Source organism: Apiospora hydei (genome assembly GCF_038363865.1).
Source record: "Apiospora hydei strain CBS 114990 chromosome Unknown utg000004l_segment0_segment0, whole genome shotgun sequence".
Taxonomy (NCBI): Eukaryota; Fungi; Ascomycota; class Sordariomycetes; order Amphisphaeriales; family Apiosporaceae; genus Apiospora; species Apiospora hydei.
In genome coordinates this window covers 7,734,081-7,753,746 of record NW_027117363.1, presented here as the reverse complement: position 1 = coordinate 7,753,746, position 19,666 = coordinate 7,734,081, and the positions used below count along the sequence as shown (strand labels likewise).

The 19,666-nt window shown below is 51.7% G+C and overlaps 4 protein-coding genes across 4 annotated transcripts; 1 reads left to right on the top strand and 3 right to left on the bottom strand.

Moving 5' to 3' along the window:
* Positions 1-2,817: 2,817 nt before the first annotated feature.
* On the bottom strand, positions 2,818-4,193 carry PG997_004940 (uncharacterized protein; the record flags this gene model as incomplete). Its single annotated transcript, XM_066809255.1, has 2 exons — positions 2,818-3,300; positions 3,327-4,193. 2 exons carry the CDS (start codon positions 4,191-4,193, stop codon positions 2,818-2,820), a joined length of 1,350 nt encoding a protein of 449 aa, XP_066672873.1.
* Positions 4,194-5,683: 1,490 nt separating this feature from the next.
* On the bottom strand, positions 5,684-9,644 carry PG997_004939 (CAMK/CAMKL/GIN4 protein kinase; the record flags this gene model as incomplete). The annotated part of the gene is given in 6 exon segments (XM_066809254.1): positions 5,684-5,904; positions 5,978-6,322; positions 6,361-8,162; positions 8,224-8,964; positions 9,014-9,468; positions 9,486-9,644. The coding sequence occupies 6 exon segments, from the start codon at positions 9,642-9,644 to the stop codon at positions 5,684-5,686; spliced, it is 3,723 nt and encodes a 1,240-aa protein (XP_066672872.1).
* Positions 9,645-11,610: 1,966 nt separating this feature from the next.
* PG997_004938 (uncharacterized protein) lies at positions 11,611-15,222 on the top strand (the record flags this gene model as incomplete). The annotated part of the gene is made up of 6 exons (XM_066809253.1): positions 11,611-12,936; positions 12,990-13,648; positions 13,693-13,879; positions 13,927-13,999; positions 14,054-14,786; positions 14,844-15,222. 6 exons carry the CDS (start codon positions 11,611-11,613, stop codon positions 15,220-15,222), a joined length of 3,357 nt encoding a protein of 1,118 aa, XP_066672871.1.
* A 967-nt stretch (positions 15,223-16,189) lies between these two features.
* PG997_004937 (uncharacterized protein) lies at positions 16,190-17,555 on the bottom strand (the record flags this gene model as incomplete). Its single annotated transcript, XM_066809252.1, has 3 exons — positions 16,190-16,917; positions 17,007-17,331; positions 17,424-17,555. The coding sequence occupies 3 exons, from the start codon at positions 17,553-17,555 to the stop codon at positions 16,190-16,192; spliced, it is 1,185 nt and encodes a 394-aa protein (XP_066672870.1).
* Between the last annotated feature and the right edge of the window lie 2,111 nt (positions 17,556-19,666).

The window sequence follows — 19,666 nt, the reverse complement described above, 5'->3', positions numbered from 1 at the left end:
TTTGATTGTGGTATGACGATGGGAAGGAATTGGGAGAGGACTGGGAGTGGCAGTTGTTATGTAGTTGTCTTGTTGAGTCGGTTGTTGAGAGGGACAAGCTGGACGGGTCTAGCTCCTCTTCAGGGTCCCGCCTCTTCTCTTTAAAAATCAATGGGCGCGGGGGCAACGTGCAGTTTCACCTGCTGGACTTTTGCTACGCATACAGGCTGGTGCCAGAACTGGTACGCGATGTACCGAGCCTTTCCTTGGAAAAGCGACGTCAACGTGGGGACTGCAGGGCCGAAGGTGTCCAGCGTAATGGCCCCTTCCGGCTAGCGAATGAGGTATTATTGTGGGATTGCGCCGTGCTCTTGTGCTGTGGCCTTTGTTGCTAGAGCTTTCGATTTCTAATTTGGCTTTCCAGTGTTCCATCCAATTCATCTTCGTCCGAGTCGGACTGCTGTGGTCCGACTAATACGGAAGTCGTGGACGGAGTACTGCAAGCAGGCAGGCAAGTACATTGGATGCATGCTTACTCCGTACATGCCCTGGGAACATTGATTTGAGCTCTTGGCGGCTGCTCGGTGTTTGCCCCTCCATCAACCCCCCCCTGCCCCCTAAACTCTAGGTACCTACTGGCATGCCGATGTCTTGTCGCCTTTCGTCATTTTGATGTGTGCTGCATCCCACCTATCAATTCATAAAGGCAGGTATCTTCAGCTTTTACTCTCAACGCCCAATGGCCAGTTCACTCTGCTTCGTATCTCGCCGCCATCTCCTGACTTGCCGAGCAACTTGAAGTCATGATATGATACAGTAGGTAAATACGGACGTGCATCAATTGACACAATACAGACCAGTCGCAGACATACATACTGCATCTTGGTGGACATGGCTTGATACCTACGCATCCACAATTGCGCTGGCAGAAATAGAACCCCTCTGGCCGCCCTTACTCATCGTCCTGCTGTCGGGTCAACGTCGACTTATGAAATGCGCTATCAGCCTACACGTGGCTGCTCCCCTTGCATGGATTGCTCCTAATTGGAGCGTTTGAGCTCTTCCTCGCCTCGCCGGTAGCATGTATCACAGCTATTTTATCCGGCCGAGTATGCGACAGTAGAAGCTCGAGAAGCTGCTAGGATCGGATTAAGAAGACTAGCGTTGCCCATGTCTCTATCACCGCTCTTTTCGATAACTGACAAGTATACTTGGCTAGCTCCGACCCCAAATCGGATTTGTCTCGTTCTGCATGCATACCGGTTTGATATCGAATATGATTATACAGCGTGGAATTCTCCCCTTCGACACGGCTACAGATGCATCGGAAGCTCACCCCCACGCTGCTTGCCCCTTGCCCCTCTCGCTCTCCGCCCTATCCGGGTAGATGCAAGTAGGATGTATTCAAGTTGGTCGCGAAGCGGGTCTCCTCCAACAAGGTCTGAATCAGTACAGTTCATGTCCTGGGTTGTTGCTGCTCGGTAGATACCGTTTTGTAACCAGGAGAGCCGACTTAGAGGTAGCAGTAACATATGCATCAAAGACTTCAGGACCTACAGTATCTATCCGGAGGGGCATTTTGGGACGATCATACCGATATAATACTTCGGGGATTAACCGCACAACTGCATATTGCCTAACGCCGAGACAGCTCGCTCGTCGACCGGGAAAACGGAGAACGGAGGTCCAGGAACGTATACATGCATACGGAGTATAGGGATCCAAAAGGTTTGCCAGCCTCGCCTGCCACCAGCCACCAGCCGCTTGCCTGACTTGCTGGCGCGGCTCATGCGGCGCCAAAAGATATGGAGCTTGGGTATCCGGCCATTCCGACCAGTCGGTGTCTGTCCGTCCATCAACCATGAATCTTACACTTGCTCTCTCCCCAGCTTTTTTGCCGCACCGCCAACAAGTTTTCTTACCTGACTGACTGTCCCTCCAACCTCCAACCTCCTGGGCCGGTTCCACAGGGCGAGCGAAGGCGGCCCGAAAGGACCAGGATTAGCAGTCCGCGCCGGGGCTATGACAGCCGCAATAACATGCTTGCATGCCTTTTTTAGTCGATCCAGAATTACGTAGTTCGGAGCATTACTAAGATGGAGCTTTTTCGAAAAGGATTGGCGGACGGACTCCATTCACTCACTCGATGAACCAACTTGCTGTTAAACATTTCGCTAGGACTAGAATGAACCGATTTTATGTTGTCCCTGGCGATCAAACTGACTGACTCCCGTGGCTTATGTCAGCAAACATAGGATATGCCTCTTGGTTTCCTATCTTGTACTGGGTTTGATGAGACTCGTCAAGTCTCGGGCAGGGTGATTCAAGAGGCGAAAGCCTGGTGTCTCGTTCGCCGACGACCTTGATCAATGAATAATTGTTGCATATGTATGTTGTGCACAGGCACAGAACAACCTGTGTGGCCCTTTCTACGCAGGACATATCACGGGAGAAGCCCAAACGATTTCTGCATAGAAACACAAAACAAAATGAAGAAGAAAAAAAAAGAGGCATCCCGATACGCCCTATTTATGATGTATACCATGAAGGAGAAATCCAATTAGGTCCTCAGCCTATTCTGTTTGTGTTCGTCTGTCTCGTTGGCTCCGTCTATCCTCATGCAATGCCCCGTTCTGCTCTTGGGTATAAAATAAAATAAAAGAATCTCGACGCCTAAAAAGCCACCTGCGCCTTTTGTCGTATGCCAAACCACCATGCGGTCTCCCTCCTACGGGGAGGGGAGAAAGTCTCGAAGAAAGGAGTGAAAGAAAAGCCGACACCAAATGCCTAAAGAAAACGCCAACGGGCTGATATGAAACCGAATTCCCCCCCTTCTTTTTACGCAGCCTTCTCGCACGCGGTACTGACGATCCGGTGCTTCACCACGTGCCTCCCAATCATGGACCGTCCGGCCTCGAAGACGAGCGCGCTGAGCTGGCCGCCGCGGACGCAGCTGCTATCGAGCCCGAACGAGTAGGGCTGGAGATTGAGCCCCGTCTTGGCGTCGTGGCCGTAGACAACCGACACGCGGTCCTTCTTGTGCTTGTGGGCCATTTGGGCCTTGTTCCAGGCCTCGCTCCAGGGCTGGCCGTCGCGCGCCTCGGTCGGCACCGCGATGTCGATGTCGTTGCGCGCGATGCCGTTCTTCTCCAGGATCCGCTCCTCGCGCTCGTAGGCGGCCTCGACGGCCGCGTCGCTGACGTCGAGGGAGTTCTTCTTCTTGGCCGCCGCGGCGTCCTTGAGGTCCTGGCGCACCTCCTGTCGTGCTTGCTCGCGCCCGGGGTACATGAACGTCCGCATGTTCATGACGGCGGTTTCGTCCTGTTCTTCCAGGGGACGCCCGGGACCAAGCCCGCGTGCACCACCACCCATTCGCCGCTGTCTTGATCGGCGATTTTGCCTAGGCGCAGAATCACCGGTAATTTGGCGAGCCACTCGCGTTGCTCAGGGCTAAGCTGTCGAGCCGTGGCCAGGGCAGTATCCTCGCTCTTCGACGTCTCGGCCTCGCGCTTCTGGTGCTCGGGCGCGGATGAGGACTCGGCAGCAGTGCCCTCTTCGTTGAGCAGTGCACGCAAGACCTTTTCTTCGTGGTTTCCTCGTACACCCGACGCCCCCATTTCCATAGCCAGTGCGACGACGCCGGCGGAGTCGGGTCCCTTGTTGATCATGTCGCCAGTGAATATTACATGGTCACCACGCTCCGCGCTGTACTCGGCCTTCTGGAGCAGCGTCTTCAACTCTTTTAATTGTCCGTGGACATCGCCTATTATAATGAGACGCGGAGAACCGGCGGCAGCTCGGGGCATGTGCTTCGACGGTAATGTGGCGACGGGTATCGAGCCTTTAGTTAAAGGGCGCGCAGGCGTCCCGTAGGTCATGGGCGGTACAGGCTCGAGCGGTACTTGTTTTCGTATGTCGTGGTTGGTGACGGTGCCCAGCTGGGCGTCGCTGAACTGCAGAGGCGAAGCGACCTCGTCCGTGGAGTCGCTGCTGCCATTCTCGTCCTTGGGCGTCGGGGCGTCCTTCTGATTGAGCGTGGACAAGTGCAGCTTCTGTGCGACGGCGGCAGCGTCTGGCGTGGGCATGCCTGCATTGAAGCGCGAGGACATGAATAAAGTACTGAGAACCAAGAAGCCGGCGACGAATACGTAGAGGCGCCGCCTCCGGTACCGTGGGTTGAGGTATGATGTCGGGATGCGCGAGGAGAGCGCCATTGGGTGCTACGGCACAGAGTTCAGAGTTTCGTCTGAAGCTTAGCGAGCGGCGGCGCTGACGTCGTTGTACATACGCTGTGGTAGGCGGTCCAGTCAGCAGCCAGCACAACAATAAACCTTGCTGGATTGAGTAGTTCGCGCAATAGAGATCAGCAAAGGCCAAGAAACTTTTGGGCTTCTATTTCATGGCGTTTTTCCCCCTTCTTCTTCGTCGGTAGTGGCTTGTGGTGTTTCGGTCGAGTAATAGAAAGGATGAACCGGGCAGTGTAGGAAGTGCAGTGCTATCTGTAACATCGTCAGTAGCACTGGATTGTGCAGTGCTGGGACTGTCTCACAACCCAATTGGCATTTCGTCCGGTGGGGCTGCGGAGGCCTAATGAAAAACAGTGACGCAGATCGGTAAAGAAAAAGACGCCCGCACGCCAAAAGACAGGCTCTGACCCATGCCAACTGACGGATGGAGGGAGATGGAGATGCTAGATAGCACCAGGACCACTATTGCGATAACCGCTAGCAACATTGCTGGCAAGCCCGTTTGCCGTCTCAACCGTGGCCATATGCTACGTTATGTCATATGTCCTGTTCTAGGTCCGTCCCATCGAATCGATCCTCCCAAACTGACGGCATACGGTTACATGAGGCCGCACTACGATGGATGAACAGAGGTTGGGAAAAGGGGGCCGGTTATGTAGGCACCTGCTCAACAATACCAATGTCCAATATCAATCACCAATCTTAAGGTTAATTAGAGTATGTCAACAAGGGGTCCGTCTCCCACCCTGCGCCAACCAATCGGTTTCACCCGTGTCCATTGCGACAACGGCAGAAGAAAAGCCATCCCGGCCCTCTATACCTGCCATGGGTGATGCATGGGCCAAAATGTCCCGTGGATCTCTTGGAGAAACGCCTTTAATCTTGGTTGTTTCCGCTTGCTCGGATCTGAATCTGGACAGGATCTGGGCAATCATCATATAGTAACCGCTCCATTATCATTACCGTCCTACTCCTACGGTCCTATTATACCTATGAGCAGGAGAGAGAAAGAGAACCGGGAATGCAACGGCCCAACCCTACCCGCAGCCGCCCCTGCCATGTTCCCTCATGTCAGAAACACCAATCAGTGCCAATCCGAATCTAACTGCTTTACTTTGCTCCTTTGCCCCTTGACCAACTGCAATTGGCCCATGTTCATATTCGTACAACATTCAAGAGAATTAGTCCAACACCATGAGAGCTGCTGTGTACAGTCCAGCCACTCCTCGACTCCTCGTGCGATCCTGAAACCTGTAAGGATACAAGTATGCGATCCAATGGAGTAAGGATGCTCAGAAAGCACAACCAAACGCCCAGAGGCAAACATGTAAACATGCCTCCAATCCAACGTGGATAGCCAACTCTGGACAATTCCGTAGCAAATACTGGCCGTCCAATTACGCGCAAGTACGCAACAACAGGAGAATGTGCTACAAAGTCGGTGGTCCTCGTGGCTGTTAAGCATTCAAGGTTTTGATCATCATCTTCACCTTGCGCTTGTCCGTCACCAACAGGTTTCGCGCGTCGAAGATTGCATGCATAGTTTCGACGACCTTGTGGAAGCTGCTAGCAGCGCCACGTTCCTGTGTGAATCGGACTATGCTCAGTGGGTTTCGCTTGCCATGCTCAATCACCGTCATGATCTCGGCAGCAAACGAGACTTCTTTCATGCTGAGATCTGGATAGAAGATGCTGTGTTAGTGGTGGACTCGGAAAGGGCAAGCATTCGCACCGCCGGCGGGTATACATACAGTTATGTTTGCTTACACGACCAAAGACAATATTCCGGTTCTTGTCTACCTGGATATCGCGAATACCATACCGGCGCCATTCTTTAAGGAGAATGACAATCTCCTGACGAACTCGTCGGCGGGGGATGTTGAAGCAGAGGTGATCGGTTGCGGGCTTTACACGGAACAGGCGAGCCAGCCAGGTCTGCTGTGGCTCGATGTTGCGAGTAGCAACGCTTTCATTCCACTTATCTGCGCGGGGTGGCCGTGAGGGGGTGGTTGAACATACGAACAGGCTCAGGGCTCGGGGAGTCGTCAAACTCCGGACCTGGTAGTCAGTAAGCACATGATCATAATTCGTAAGGGCTCTGTGATAACATGATCTTTGGTTAGCAGCGACTTACCTCCGAGGGAAAGCTTCATTTCTTCTCCATCTTTGCTGTTGCGCCAGAAAGCGAAACTGAAGCTCTTCTTCTTGGTGGGCGGCATGGCTGGAGCTGATGAAACATTGCTCTCTGAGTAAGACAGCTCTTCAGTCTGTCCGGAAGCAGAACCATGATGTGATTTGAATATGTCCTCCTTGTCTTTAGAGGTTCTCTTGAACCACGAAGATTTCTTCCTCATACCACCCGAAGAGCTTCTCTGCGAAATTGTACTGGGCTCCTCGGGGATCGTCTTCGTAACTTCATCATGTGCAAATTGCTGGTGTAGGTTCGTTTCCGCCCGAACCTGTCTACCGCTATTCGCAGAACATTTCCTGACGTTGAGAGGCGCTGGTGCTTTTACCGGGCTGCGCTTGACAGAAGGTGACTGTACCACGCGGATCGTATTTTCTTGACGAGCCAGATACTCGAGACTCTTGTCTTCGGTTGAGGTACCAAGCGTGTTTTTTACAGCAACAGGTGCTGAAGAGTTGCGCACATTGCTATATTGAGCTTCATGAATAGAAGGCAACGGAACAGTGTCCTTTCCCCATTGGGTGCTATATCTCGAATAAATCGGAGCTGAGACGGCCCGCGTTTCCTCGTCTGCCTTCTTCGAGGATGGAACAAGCTTATTCAGATTAGACACCACCCGGTCCACGTGTCCCTTAAACTCGTTAGACTTCAACTGGTGTTTTTCTATTCTTTTCTTAGTCATTGTGATCTCGTGAAGCTTCGACTCGGTTGGGGCCGGAGTGGGAGGTAAAGGTCGCATATCCCATTGTTGTAGGTTCCGCAGAGCCATTCGTCCACTGTGTTGAAGGTGAGTCGGTGTCCCCATGGCGATAGACGAAGATCTTGTGTCATAATGGGTCCCCGTGTTGCTGGCTGGAATCGGCAAAGATCCTACCGAGGCTTCATCTACACGCTCGGGGAGGAGAAGAGAGCTGTTGAAGGCTTGATCGCAATCCTTAGCTATACTGTGACTGAAGTGTCGGAGTTCGTCGTTCCATGGCAAGCAAGTGTCGTTGGGCCGCGAAAACTCAGCCATCGTCTGTGATCCATGATTGCCGCGACTGTTCTCCTTCGGGCGTTTACCTTGTTTCATGGGATTCACGGATGGCTTGTGAAATTGATTATGTGTAATATCATCACCGGCCATGCTCGTAGAGGTACGGCCTATGGAGCCTGTGGCTCGACTTTTCACCGGCTGTCTGCGGACATGAGAGAAGTCTACACCACGCTTATGTCGAGAAGCATTCCGCTTGTAAGGAGTGCCATCTCCACTCCTGAGAGAGGTGAGCGAGCGTCGGGTCGATCCCAGGCCAGTAGTGGTGGCTAAGCGCCTGTTGTATCTTCCACGTCTCGAATAAGTCGAATTGCTTCTGATTGAGCCATTCCGAACCCTGCCACTGTTGGTCGCCCGGGTAGAACTCTTCGCGACGCTACCATTGCGGTGGACAGTGATTTTGGCGTGGCTCGCTTCGTTCTCTCCCATGATGCGTGACGACTTGAATGGATCATAGCTCCTTATCGTACCTCCGGCGTCTGTCGCTGTCTCTACGCCGTTCTCATCAGTGGCAACATTTGAAATCACAGTAAATCTGGATGGGACTCTGCCGGGCCGCCCAGGGAATTCAAGCGTCGTGAGCTTCCGCTTCCACGTCGCGGGTTGGAGATGATGAAAATCGCTAGGTGAGTGTGGTAAGTTACACCGGTAATTCTCGAGCTGATTCTCTGTATATCGAAGCAGTAAGTGGTAGAACAACTTCTTGTCACTTGGCCTGGAGGGAAATTAGTTATTGCAATAACCCAAGTATCGTAACCACTCTGCTGCGTACTCACTCTCTGCGTATAAGCTCCTCGATGATTTTCTCCTCACTGTATGTGTGCCACATTGACTTGAGTTGCCGGACGATGTCCAGATCGACGTCCTCCAATGCCACTTGAGTCTGTCTTCCGCTTTGTCGGATAGCGTCTAGTTGAAAATCGTCTTTGCTCAACTGCTTCAAGTCATCATATGTATCATATGCCGTGATAAGGTCATGCTCCCATATGTCTCTGATATCGATTCGTCTGTCCGGGTTAGGCTGAAGCATCCGCCGGATCAAATCCCTGCTGGCCCAGCTTAGATGTTCCGGTTCCGAGTATCTTCCAATCTGGGCTTTCTTGAGCAGCTTTCTCAAGTCGCCGTCCCGATCATCAAACGGAAGGCGGCCGCATAGACACGCGTACAGAATGACACCGGCACTCCACACATCAACCTTGTGACCCTGATACCCTCGGTTCTGGTTCACCAGCTCAGGGGCAGCATAATGTGGGCTACCGCATGCCGTTTGGAGCCAGTGTGTCGGACCTTGATGGATCGCGGCCATGCCGAAATCAGCAATCTTTATCTGACCAGTGTTTGAAATCAAGATGTTCTCGGGTTTGAGATCTCGGTGGCAGATATTAAACGAATGGCAATAATCCAGAGCACTGATGATCTGTCGGAAGAAGAAGACCGTTTCGTCTTCTCGCAGACACTGATACTCATTAATGTACTCGAAGAGGTCGCCATGGTTGACATATTCGAGCACAAGATAGCTGGGATACTGTTAGTGTAAGAAGGAGTTGGATCGAGGGCTATACTCACATCTCAGAGCGGTTCTCCCAGATGTCATAGATTTTCATGATATTGGGGTGATCGATCAGCTTCAGTAGCGCCACTTCGCGCTCAATGGACAAGGGCATGTGGTTTTGCCGCTTGAAGTCGTCCTTTGATTGGTCCCAGGCGTCAATGTCCTGAAGACTGCCGGCCTGTGTAAGACGAACCCCGTGTTTCGGGAGAATCTTGACAGCCGCATCCTCTCCAGTCTCCGAGTGCCTGGCAAGCCTAACCCTACCAGCTGATCCCTTACCTAGGGTTTTGCCCAGATGCCATGGCCCGACATGAGTCTTCCGCTTGCTGCTTGACGCGCCACTTGATGTAGAGATCTGAGAGGCACGCTTGTCGGCATTGGGATCAGTCATAGGGCCAGGCACAGTGCGTGAGACTGCCGAGGCAGAGACTCGGGATTGAAGTGTGGCTTCGCAATGAGGAGCAACACTCTGATGATGATGATGACTTCTGGAGCTCGACCGATTCTTAGGGGGTTAGCCACTTCGCGGTGGACCTGTGAGGTAGTCTTTGCTGTGTATTGTGTAGGTGCATTGACAACACGGTGGGTTGCGTCACTCAGAGGAGGCCTCGTGTGCTGAGACTTTCGCACACCGCGTTTGTCCATTGCAGCACATGGAGAACCAGGGTAGACGGCGAGTGACGCCCTTCTTGATTAATTCACGAGATGTGTCGTGCTTAGGTGGGCTAGGACAAAAAGCTGCATCAGAGAAAGTGCATCCGAGAGTAGGTTGGGCTGGAGGGGAAGGTAGGAGGAGGTGGTGCTTGGGTGGCACGACGGTCGACCCGCGTGCAGCTGACCCAAATTTCAGGGCAAGCTCACAGCAAACAGGAATGAGAAGAGTGAAGTAGGGGGACGAGAGAGAACAAGCTGCCAAATTGGACGAACCAAAAGATGGTGTCTGGAATTCTAGCAGTTGAGCTCTGTGATATGAGAGGGAGAGAGCTGGCTGGAACGTGATGTTTTGGCTGGAAGAGCTGGCGGGCTCCTATCAAATCCCCATTCATACCATCGAACATCATTTTGGATGTCTAGACCAGCTGTGGGGGCCTAAGGAACTCGCAGGCACCTCCCTCCTTACCCTTCACAATTGAGGTATCAATAAAGCTGAAGTCCAGGTGTGGAAGTATGGAAGCAATCAACTGGAATAATTGTCGTTGCTGGATAAAAAAATGGGAAAGACCTAATCATATGGCTTTTTGTCGTCTAGCTACAAGAGCTGTTTGGATACCACTTTTTTCCCCCTCAGACGACGATGGTAGTCGACTGCTGGGCATATTTTCTCGTAATTATCCCTTGATGCAGCAATTACTTTCAGTCGCGAAATCAACCTTTGGCCGCGAATCCTCGTTTCGCCATTGTCACTGTGTTATGTTTGCCAATCTACTTATACAATCAGCGAAAGATGGAGTGGTTAGCGTGAGCGGCATATAATATTGAGGTCCCAATATGCCTTTTATTGATACCGGGAGTCAAGAAGTTATGAACCAATAGGGGATTTTGTTATATCCATTTGACAAGGACACAAAGCATCAAAGTTCCGCATGGAGATTGCCAAATGTCTTGTCCCTTCGGCAGTGATAGTGTTCCCAGAATACCTTCATGCCAGACGCTGCCTTCTATCAAATGTTCGTCTAAATTCATTCGGATGACCTTTCAGCTATGATGGCGGTTTTAATAAGCCCCCATCTATGACTATATAGAAAGCCATTGATCTGTAGAAAGGAAGCAGAAAGAACTCATAACTCATATGGATTTGACGGTATGGGAATACTGCAAACCCCCATGCATAGAAATGTGATCTCAATACATCTGTTATTTGATCTGACGAGATCTACACGACGGAGGCAGACCGGGAAGAAGAGGTTCCCTACAGCAAATCATGGGTGGTTCAAAAACAATTGTGGCAAACACAGTACCGTAGATATAAGGTAGCTTGATCCAACAATACTCATCAGCATTGAGGTCATCAGAAGAGCATGCCAGACCTAAAGACTGATACCAGATACCCGTACTGCTGTAGTGATATTGGTGACGTAATGTCCCACATCACCAGTAAATATTATATAGAAGGTATTGATCCTCAGAGAGAACTTACTTGATTAACTGGGCCATTGCCTAACTGATATTTTGCCTACATGTCTACGAGAGGAAACAGGATGCTCTCGTCGTGACAGGCACACTTGCACATGTAGTTGAGTTGACGGACGGCCCCATTTGATTGACAACTTTTGGCCAACCAGCATTTTGGGGCCTCCTAAGCGTTGGTTGGTTAGGTACAGCCAACTTTATTTAGTGGCACCAACTGAGCCCCCCACCCATTAAATCAGACGCGCCAAGCCAGCCCTGTTCACGCGTCGGCCTCCATTTAGCACTTCCAGATTGACCCCACGTGTGTTCCTTTCTGCGCAAGTAGAATAATTCTTGAGGCCGTCATCTATTGTAATTTGAACACTGGCCAGCCTTGTGCAACATGCATGATTAATCCTCCTGCGAAGAGGCCGCTCTCACGTATCCATCAGCATCACCCAAGACAAGTGCGCCCGGTCATTACATCGGCCCGGCCATCGCGATGCCCTCGACTACGTCGCATCGCCGCTCGCGCTCGGTCTACGAGGACGAGGAGGGCATACAATCTCCTGCTCCAGAATCCTCGAAACGACGGCGCCAAGGCCGTAGAAGACTGTCGGTCGAGAACGACTTCGATGAAGACGACAGCGATCGTGACGAATCAAATGAATCTCACACCCAGACCAACGGCTCCTCGAGTTTTCGCGTGAACGGTGCCCCGAACCCTAATGGACAACACGCTACCGAAGAATACCATCCAGGTGCCATTGTCCGAGTCATGGTGGAGGACTTCGTGACGTACGAACATGCGGAATTCTTCCCTGGCCCCAATCTCAACATGGTCATCGGCCCCAATGGTACAGGCAAGAGCTCGCTAGTGTGCGCCATCTGCCTCGGCTTGGGATTCCACCCCCGAAACTTAGGGCGTGCTGGTCATGTCGGTGAATTTGTCAAGCATGGCAAGGACTATGCTGTCATCGAAGTCGAACTGCAAGCGAATCCCAACCAGCGCAGCAACCCCGTTGTTCGCGTACAGATTTCACGCGAAGATAACGGCAGGAAGTGGTGGCTCAATGGCAGGGAATCGACGCAAAAGGCCGTGCATGGTCTGACCAAGGAGATGCGAATTCAGATAGACAACCTCTGCCAATTTCTTCCCCAGGATAAGGTTGCAGAATTCGCGGGTCTTACCCCGATCGATCTTCTCCACGAGACTTTGCGAGCAGCGGCACCAGAAAAGATGATAGAGGAGCAATCACAGTTGAAGACGCTGCACCAGGAACACAAGAAACTAAAAGCCAATGTCGATACTTCCTCTGAGACTCTCAAACAGTTGGAGAGCCGCCAACAGGCCCAGCAAGCAGATGTCGACAGGCTTAAGGAGCGAGACGCCATCACAGCGAGGATCGAGGAGTGGAAGAAAACGCGCATCTGCGCTCAATACGAAGTCGCAAAACATGCGCATTCGGCAGCTAAAGCAGCAAAGAATGAGGCAATTAAGCGACTCAATAACCTCGAGAGAGCTTGTGGGCCGGCACTCGAGGCTGTCAACAGCAAACAAGACTACAAGACCAAGATCGAGTTGGTTGTGAGTGACCGAGAGAAGCGACTTAAGAATGCTGAAGCTAGGTCTGCTCAGAGTATTCTGGAAATCGAGAAGCAGAGCAACGACATAGTACAGAAGAAACGCGAGATCACTGCAGAGAAAAGCTCCTTTGCAAAAAGGCGGGAGGAGATCCGCGAGCTCAGGCTGAAGATAACGGGCCTTGAGGCGAAGCGTAAACAGGAACCTCCAGCATTCGTTGCAGGCGAATGGAATCAAAAGATCGTGAGTTGCCACTAGTCGAATCTCCCTGTTCTGCTTACTGACTCTGAATGTAGCGGGAAAAGGAGCATCGGCAACGTGAAATCGCCGAGGAAAAGCGTCAAGCCAATACTCATAAAGCTGATACCCAACGTCAGGGGACAGCTGTCCACGCTGAAATAAAACAGCTCAGGAAAGAGATCGAGGACCTGAATTCCCAAGAAGGACAGCTGGTGAGCTACTTGCGGAGAATTGACCCACATGTTGCCAAAGGTTGGGAGTGGTTGCAGGACCATCGCGATGAATTTGAGGAAGAAGTGTTTGGCCCTCCGATGCTAAACTGTTCTTTGAAAGATGGCCGGTATTCGGACCTCGTTCAGTCGATGCTGGCAAAGAACGACTTTCTCTGTTTCATTACGCAGACAAGGAAAGACCATCAAAAGCTCAGCGACCAGTTTTACAAGGAGATGAGGCTAAGGGTGACTATCAAGACCTGTGTCAACAAGATCGAGGAGTTTAGGCCACCCATGTCAGCAGACGAAGCACGTCAGCTTGGCATTGACGGCTTCGCTATTGATTACATTGATGGTCCCAGCCCCGTGTTGGCTACTCTTTGCTCTGATAAACGACTGCATGCCTCGGGCGTTGCCCTTCGGGAGGCCAGTGCTGAACAGTTCAAACAGCTTTTGAAGGGCAGAAAATATCGCAATGGGCAACGGGATCAACCCGCTTCCAGGTGATTCGAAGAAGAGAGTACGGCCCTGGTGCCGAAACCACTAGCACAAAGCAGGTTCGGCCAGGTCAATTCTGGACTGACCAACCTGTGGATAATGCCGAGAAAGCCGACCTTCAGAATAAACTCGAGGCAAAAGACGAGGAGAAGCAGGAGCTGATTAAGGAGTTTGAAGCGGCTAAAGCCCGTGTGGCCAAACTGGAGGATAAGGACAAGGAGGTGATGGAAGAGATTGTAAGTTACTTTGCAATGGGTGCTGAATTTTGGCTAACTCCTCCCAGGCCCAGCTCAGATCAGACAAGAGCAAGCTGCAGACAGCCTATACCCATTGGTCTGCCCTACCCGAGAAAATTGGTAAGGGACCATGATCTCACCCGCCTCACATGATTAAGACTAACTTCAATATAGATACCGAGAAAGCCAGCTTGAAAGAGAGGCAGGACAGTTTTGCCGAATGCCGATCCCGTATCGCACAGCTGACGTCGCAACTTGACGACTTGTGCTGTGAAAAGGCGCAAGCAGTTATTCGTCACAAAGCACTCGTGGAAAACATACGCAATGCTCATCTCGCACTGTTGGATGCCCGCATTCGTCTCGTTGAGGCTACCTCGGATATTCAGGGACTAAAGGATCGCAATCGTAACATCACTCAAGATCTTGATAATACCAAGGCCGAGATCAACAATCACAAGGCGGCCACCATTGCTGCTAAGGAAGAGGCCGTGAGGGTCTCGAATCTATTCAAAGACTTTGAAAGCGACGAGCATGACATCGAACACTATCGCAAACAGGCCACGGGCAAAACACCCGAGGATATTGACCAGGAGATTGAGGCTGAAAAAGCCAATTTCGATCTGATCCAGCCGGTTGACCAGCAAGTTCTACGCCAGTATGAAAAGCGCAACAGGGAGATTCAAGACTACACCAACAGAAAAGAAGACCAGGCTCGAAAACTCGAGAAAGTTGGCGATCAGATCCAGAAGCTGATGCGCAGCTGGGAGCCCAGCGTTGACCAGCTGGTTTCTCGTATCAATGATGCTTTCAGCTACAATTTCCAGCAAATCAGCTGCGCTGGCGAAGTTGGTGTGCACAAGGAAGAGGATTTCGATCAGTGGGCAATCGAGATCAAGGTCAAGTTCCGGTACGTCGCGCCCGGGCCAATCTTTGTCAAGTTATGCTGAGCTAACCTTGAATGCAGTGAGAACGAGACTCTACAACAACTCAATCAGCACCGCCAGTCCGGTGGTGAGCGCGCTGTGTCGACGATTTTCTACCTGATGGCTCTACAATCCATGGCACAAGCCCCCTTCCGTGTCGTGGACGAGATCAACCAAGGAATGGACCCGCGCAACGAGCGCATGGTCCATGAGCGCATGGTCGAGATTGCTTGCCGCGAGCACACGAGCCAGTACTTCCTTATCACACCCAAGCTGCTGACTGGTCTGCGTTACGACCCGCGCATGCGAGTCTTGTGCATTGCCAGTGGAGAGCACGTTCCGCCTGAGGCACGGCAACTGGATTTCAAGAAGTTGGTGAGCCTGCAGCGTGCTGCTACCGCACTAAAGGCTTCGGCTTAGGGTTCCCGGAGTCATTGATCATCCTGGAAGGGTATATTATCTACTTAGTGTCTGATGAGGCGGCAGATATGGACACCAACTGGTTGTGCTCAGCGGTGTTTTTGCCTTCGGACTTGTAACAACGGTAACAGCATGGCGTTTAACATGGTGGGGACTTAGTATACCTGATCTTAATTGAGGGTAGGGTAGGGTAGGGTAGGGGGTTTTATCTCTTATTCTCTATGAAAGGGCGAGGGTTCGTGTGTATAACAGGGCCAAATGCCTCGATGGGCCTGGGTTGTGTACACAAGTCATCCAGCAGAGTGGTTGGCATGCTATCGCAGTTGTTGTGTCAGCCGCTTGCTAGGTTCGGAATGAATGAACAAAAAAAAGACATGTTAACTCACTTTGCTGTTTCTGTGTGTTTCATCTTATCTGCGTGTCCCATGAGGAAAATGATGGGCCCACCTCCTTTCCACCCCTTTTGCCTCTTCCTACCAATCAGACGATACAGAGCCAATGCAACACGCACTTGCCAGCTGCCATAAACGAAATAGGATGACTCCTAGTACTAACACGCTGCACTATTTCCAGTATAGCTTGAGTATGGCCAAAGGACCGAAAGAAGATATATAAAACTGGCACGAGTTACTGCAGAAGACGGACTTGGTAGTTGCAGATCTTGCATTTCCGAGCTTGTTTCTTGAGCTACCTTGGAATGCAGACTTGGCAGGAACACCTAATGTAGGGTGCCAATTGTATGATATAAAATTCCACTATATTTTAACTACTGCCACACTGAGACTCCTGCAGGATTGTGTTAGATAGAGCTGAACTAAAGTATTACTATAAACGCTGTCGTTGGGGGAGAACGGCTGTGTAGTATTGTTCCCCGCGTTGTCCAGGCCACTTGCTTGTTGTTATCCCTAGGGCCGTACAGCAAAACATATCCTCATCATACATCGCCACCCCAGCCACACTTGGCCTCTCATATCCAGGACTTCTTTTTTTCGGTATTCTTACGGAGAACACCGCCCTCGGGATATGCTGACTGTTTCTTCTCCGTGTTCGTATCATAAACGCCTCCCTCAGGATATGTCGAAGTCACACCCCCTACTGGGGGTTTGGGGACAACACCACCTTCCTCGGGATGTTTGTCCATCTCGTCATGAATCCGCACATTCCTCCACGTCGCGAGGAACGTCGCCTTCCACTCGCCCTCCTGCTCCGCCGGGCGCCGGAAGCGCGCCCAGATGGACCGCCGCGCGTCGACGAACCAAACAAGGGCCCAGTACGAGAAGCTGACGCCGCTGAGGATCAAACTGATCCAGACGAGCGCGAGGGCCGGGCCGCCGATCTTGGCGCCGATGGTGAAGGCGTTACCGAAGGTGCCGAGGACGGTGTGGATGACGTAGACGACGGTGGTCGACACGATGGCGCTGATGGCGAGGAAGCCGGGGGCGAGGCTCGCGATCAGCAGGTTGCCGAGCGTCAGGAGCCGGGCGCGCGGCAGCACGAGCGACGCCAGCGAGGTGATGGCGACGAGGCCCGAGACGACGAGGCCGACGTAGAGGAAGGCCGCATTGGCCGTGGTGGCGGCGAGCAGGGCGGAGCCCGTCGTCGAGCCCGTGTCGCTTATGGTCTCTAGGAACGGGAAGGAGACGTTGGTGTTGCCGACGACGACGAAGCTGGTGATGTTCGTGGTGCTTTTGAGAGCTGGGGACAATGGATGGTCAGACGTCATCATGGGTGGATGAAGGGGGGAGGGAAGAGCGTTGTCAGCTCTTCTAGGGGGCATAACTCACCATCTCCAACGACCTTGAAGCCGGGGCAGGAGTCAATCTTGATATTGGAATTGGGATTATTCGGATCGACGCGGTTCCCCTTGCAAATGTTCTGTAGGTAGATGTCATATTCGTCTTCGAGCCCGAGGGAGTCGCTGGCCGCTTTGATGAGCTCATTAACTATGTCCTGCAGCCCCTGGTTGACCTCGGAGGTCAGGTTATTCACTGCGCCATCCAGGCCCGGTATCAGCCCAGTAATACCGCCGATGATGGAACCTGTTGTAGTGGACGAGGTGTTCGCCGTCTTGATCTCGACGAGGTTGGTTCCGACTTCGGATGTGTTCAACTAGTGAATGTATAAATGCCATATGTCAGATCTCGCCTCCTGTTTGTGTCGTTGTCGGTTGCAAGCATTTAGAGGGGCAGAAGGCAGCCTACCTTGAGTAAATAGTACCCCGAATTTGTACCCGGTTTAGTCCCAGCGGTGACCAGAACGATCAGGAGCACAAAAGCCACCGCCGAACAGATGATAGGGATGACAGCGCTAAGTCGCAACCTTCCTACGGCCATGATGGGAACCGAAACTAATATGTTTATGTTGATATAGTTGATTTTGTCGTGCCGGGTGTCAGACTCGGTATGTGCTTTCCGGCAGTCCTCTTTGTGCTCTCAATAAATGTTGATACTTTGTGATATTACTGTTGTCAGGCGCCTCTTTGTTGATTGTACATGAGTTAGTTAGAGAAGTAACATTGCTCCTGCTGAAACGGCGCAGGACAGTCACATATAAGTATGTAGGGTATATAGCGACGAAGACGAAAGCAGAACGTCTGTTTTTTGAAGGCCACGAATTTGACGTAATCCCCTCAGACACAAGAAGTCCTGGGCAAAACACACTTCGCCTTTGATCTTCTTCTTTTCGCGAGTACGGTTTGGCGGCCACGCCCTCTGGCGAATTATGCTGCGAGTGGCATGCATGTCCGTGGGGTTCCGTCCCAACGACGCCCGACCCGAATACGCGCCAACTTCTTCACGGCCGCTGACCAGGTTCTCCCTCTGTGTCCGTCTCCATAACGGAGGTCGTTCGGCTAAGGGACCGGGTTATTGTTATGTACCCATTATATCCCATAAGCCAGTCGCATTGACGAGTTCGGTAGCCTGACCTCCGATGCCCTCTTTTCTTTCGAAGGGACTTGACTTGGTCCTTCCTAGACCCGGGGCTTACGAGAAATGATATAGGTTCCTGGTGCGTGAAAGAATGTTTGGTGCCAAGCAGCCACTGTAACCGCAAAGTTTTAGGTTGATGGCCGCATCGATGTGTCTAGCTAACGCAGCCACACAGACTGCACCGACGTCATTTGAGATTATACCCTTCTTGTCGTTTTGTTTCACAGTTGCTCTGCGTCGGTAGATACCGCGGTGCAACACGGAGCAATCTGATTTGCAAATCAATATTCCCGTCCCGAGCCCCCTTTTGCACGAAACCCATCCGTGCCAGCGCAGGTATCATTCCATCATTGAAAGTAATGCTTTAGTGCTTGCCGAAAGTAACTGCAAGGTCACGCCAAGCAGAGCAGAGTGCTTGAACGGTATTGGGCTTTAGTAATCGCCTTGCTTGTATGGCGGGGATGGTGAGAAACCTTCAGCTGTTTGGATGCAGTACGGTCGTGGCGGTTGATGGTGGTGGTCACACACCCGGAGTATCAGCCTCGCGCAATTCGTTTGATCGAAGACTCGATCCAGATCTGACGCCGTACACCGCATCCCACTGGGTTGGAACGCTGGCTTGACTGCCGGGTTTCCGGCGGTGTGGAATGACGGTAGAACCTGCTGGCCGACAATGGTGCTCGTTTTCGCACCGGCCTACCTATTGACTTTGGTGGCTGGAAGAGCTGGGTCGTGATGGACAATTCGTGGTGAACTGGAAGCTAACAAGAACTTTCGTTAATCATGTTTGAATGACGAGGCGAAAGTATGAAGTGAGATATGAGAAGCGGTTACCAAGTTATGGGTGCCGATTCTGCCCACTCCAAGGCAGGACATGCGTACCGATGACGTTGGGTCTGATGAAAGGTAAAAAGTTCAGATTATTTGACTCTTGAAATCAACTCAGCAGCCAGAACCTGGAAGTAATGGGAGGTGCTGGCCTCCGGGAAGGCGTGAAAGGGCCTGGAAACTAGGGGGAAGACGAGCAACGGCGCAACGTGTGTCCTCAGGGAGAGGGCTTGTGAAGATACCCAAGGGGTAAGCTCGATTGCTACGCAATCTCGTTATTTTTAGACGAGGGGCTATTCCATCTATCCCAACGACTTGGTTAGTGTTCTACCACCCTTGCATAGACGCGGCTGTCTTGTATCTTGTAACAGAAGTCTAGGGGACCATCTCGGTTCAGACTTCAACAAGGCATAATAAGCCTGTCTCGATGCGGAGAACAATTGCAGGCCGCATCATTCCGCTTGCGATAGGAAACTGCTCTACTTGAAAGTGCTCGCAAGGAGAGAAAGACCCCAGCAGAGAGGAAATAGAAAAGATCAAAAGCGAATACCAATAGCGCTGATAGGAATCGAACCTATCTCAATCTTTATCCTTTCCTGAAATGAGCATGGCCAAAGAAGCATCCAGACTCGACATGGATAGATCTAAGTATCCTCTTGCGCGAATTTTGGTATTGGCTGGTTGAT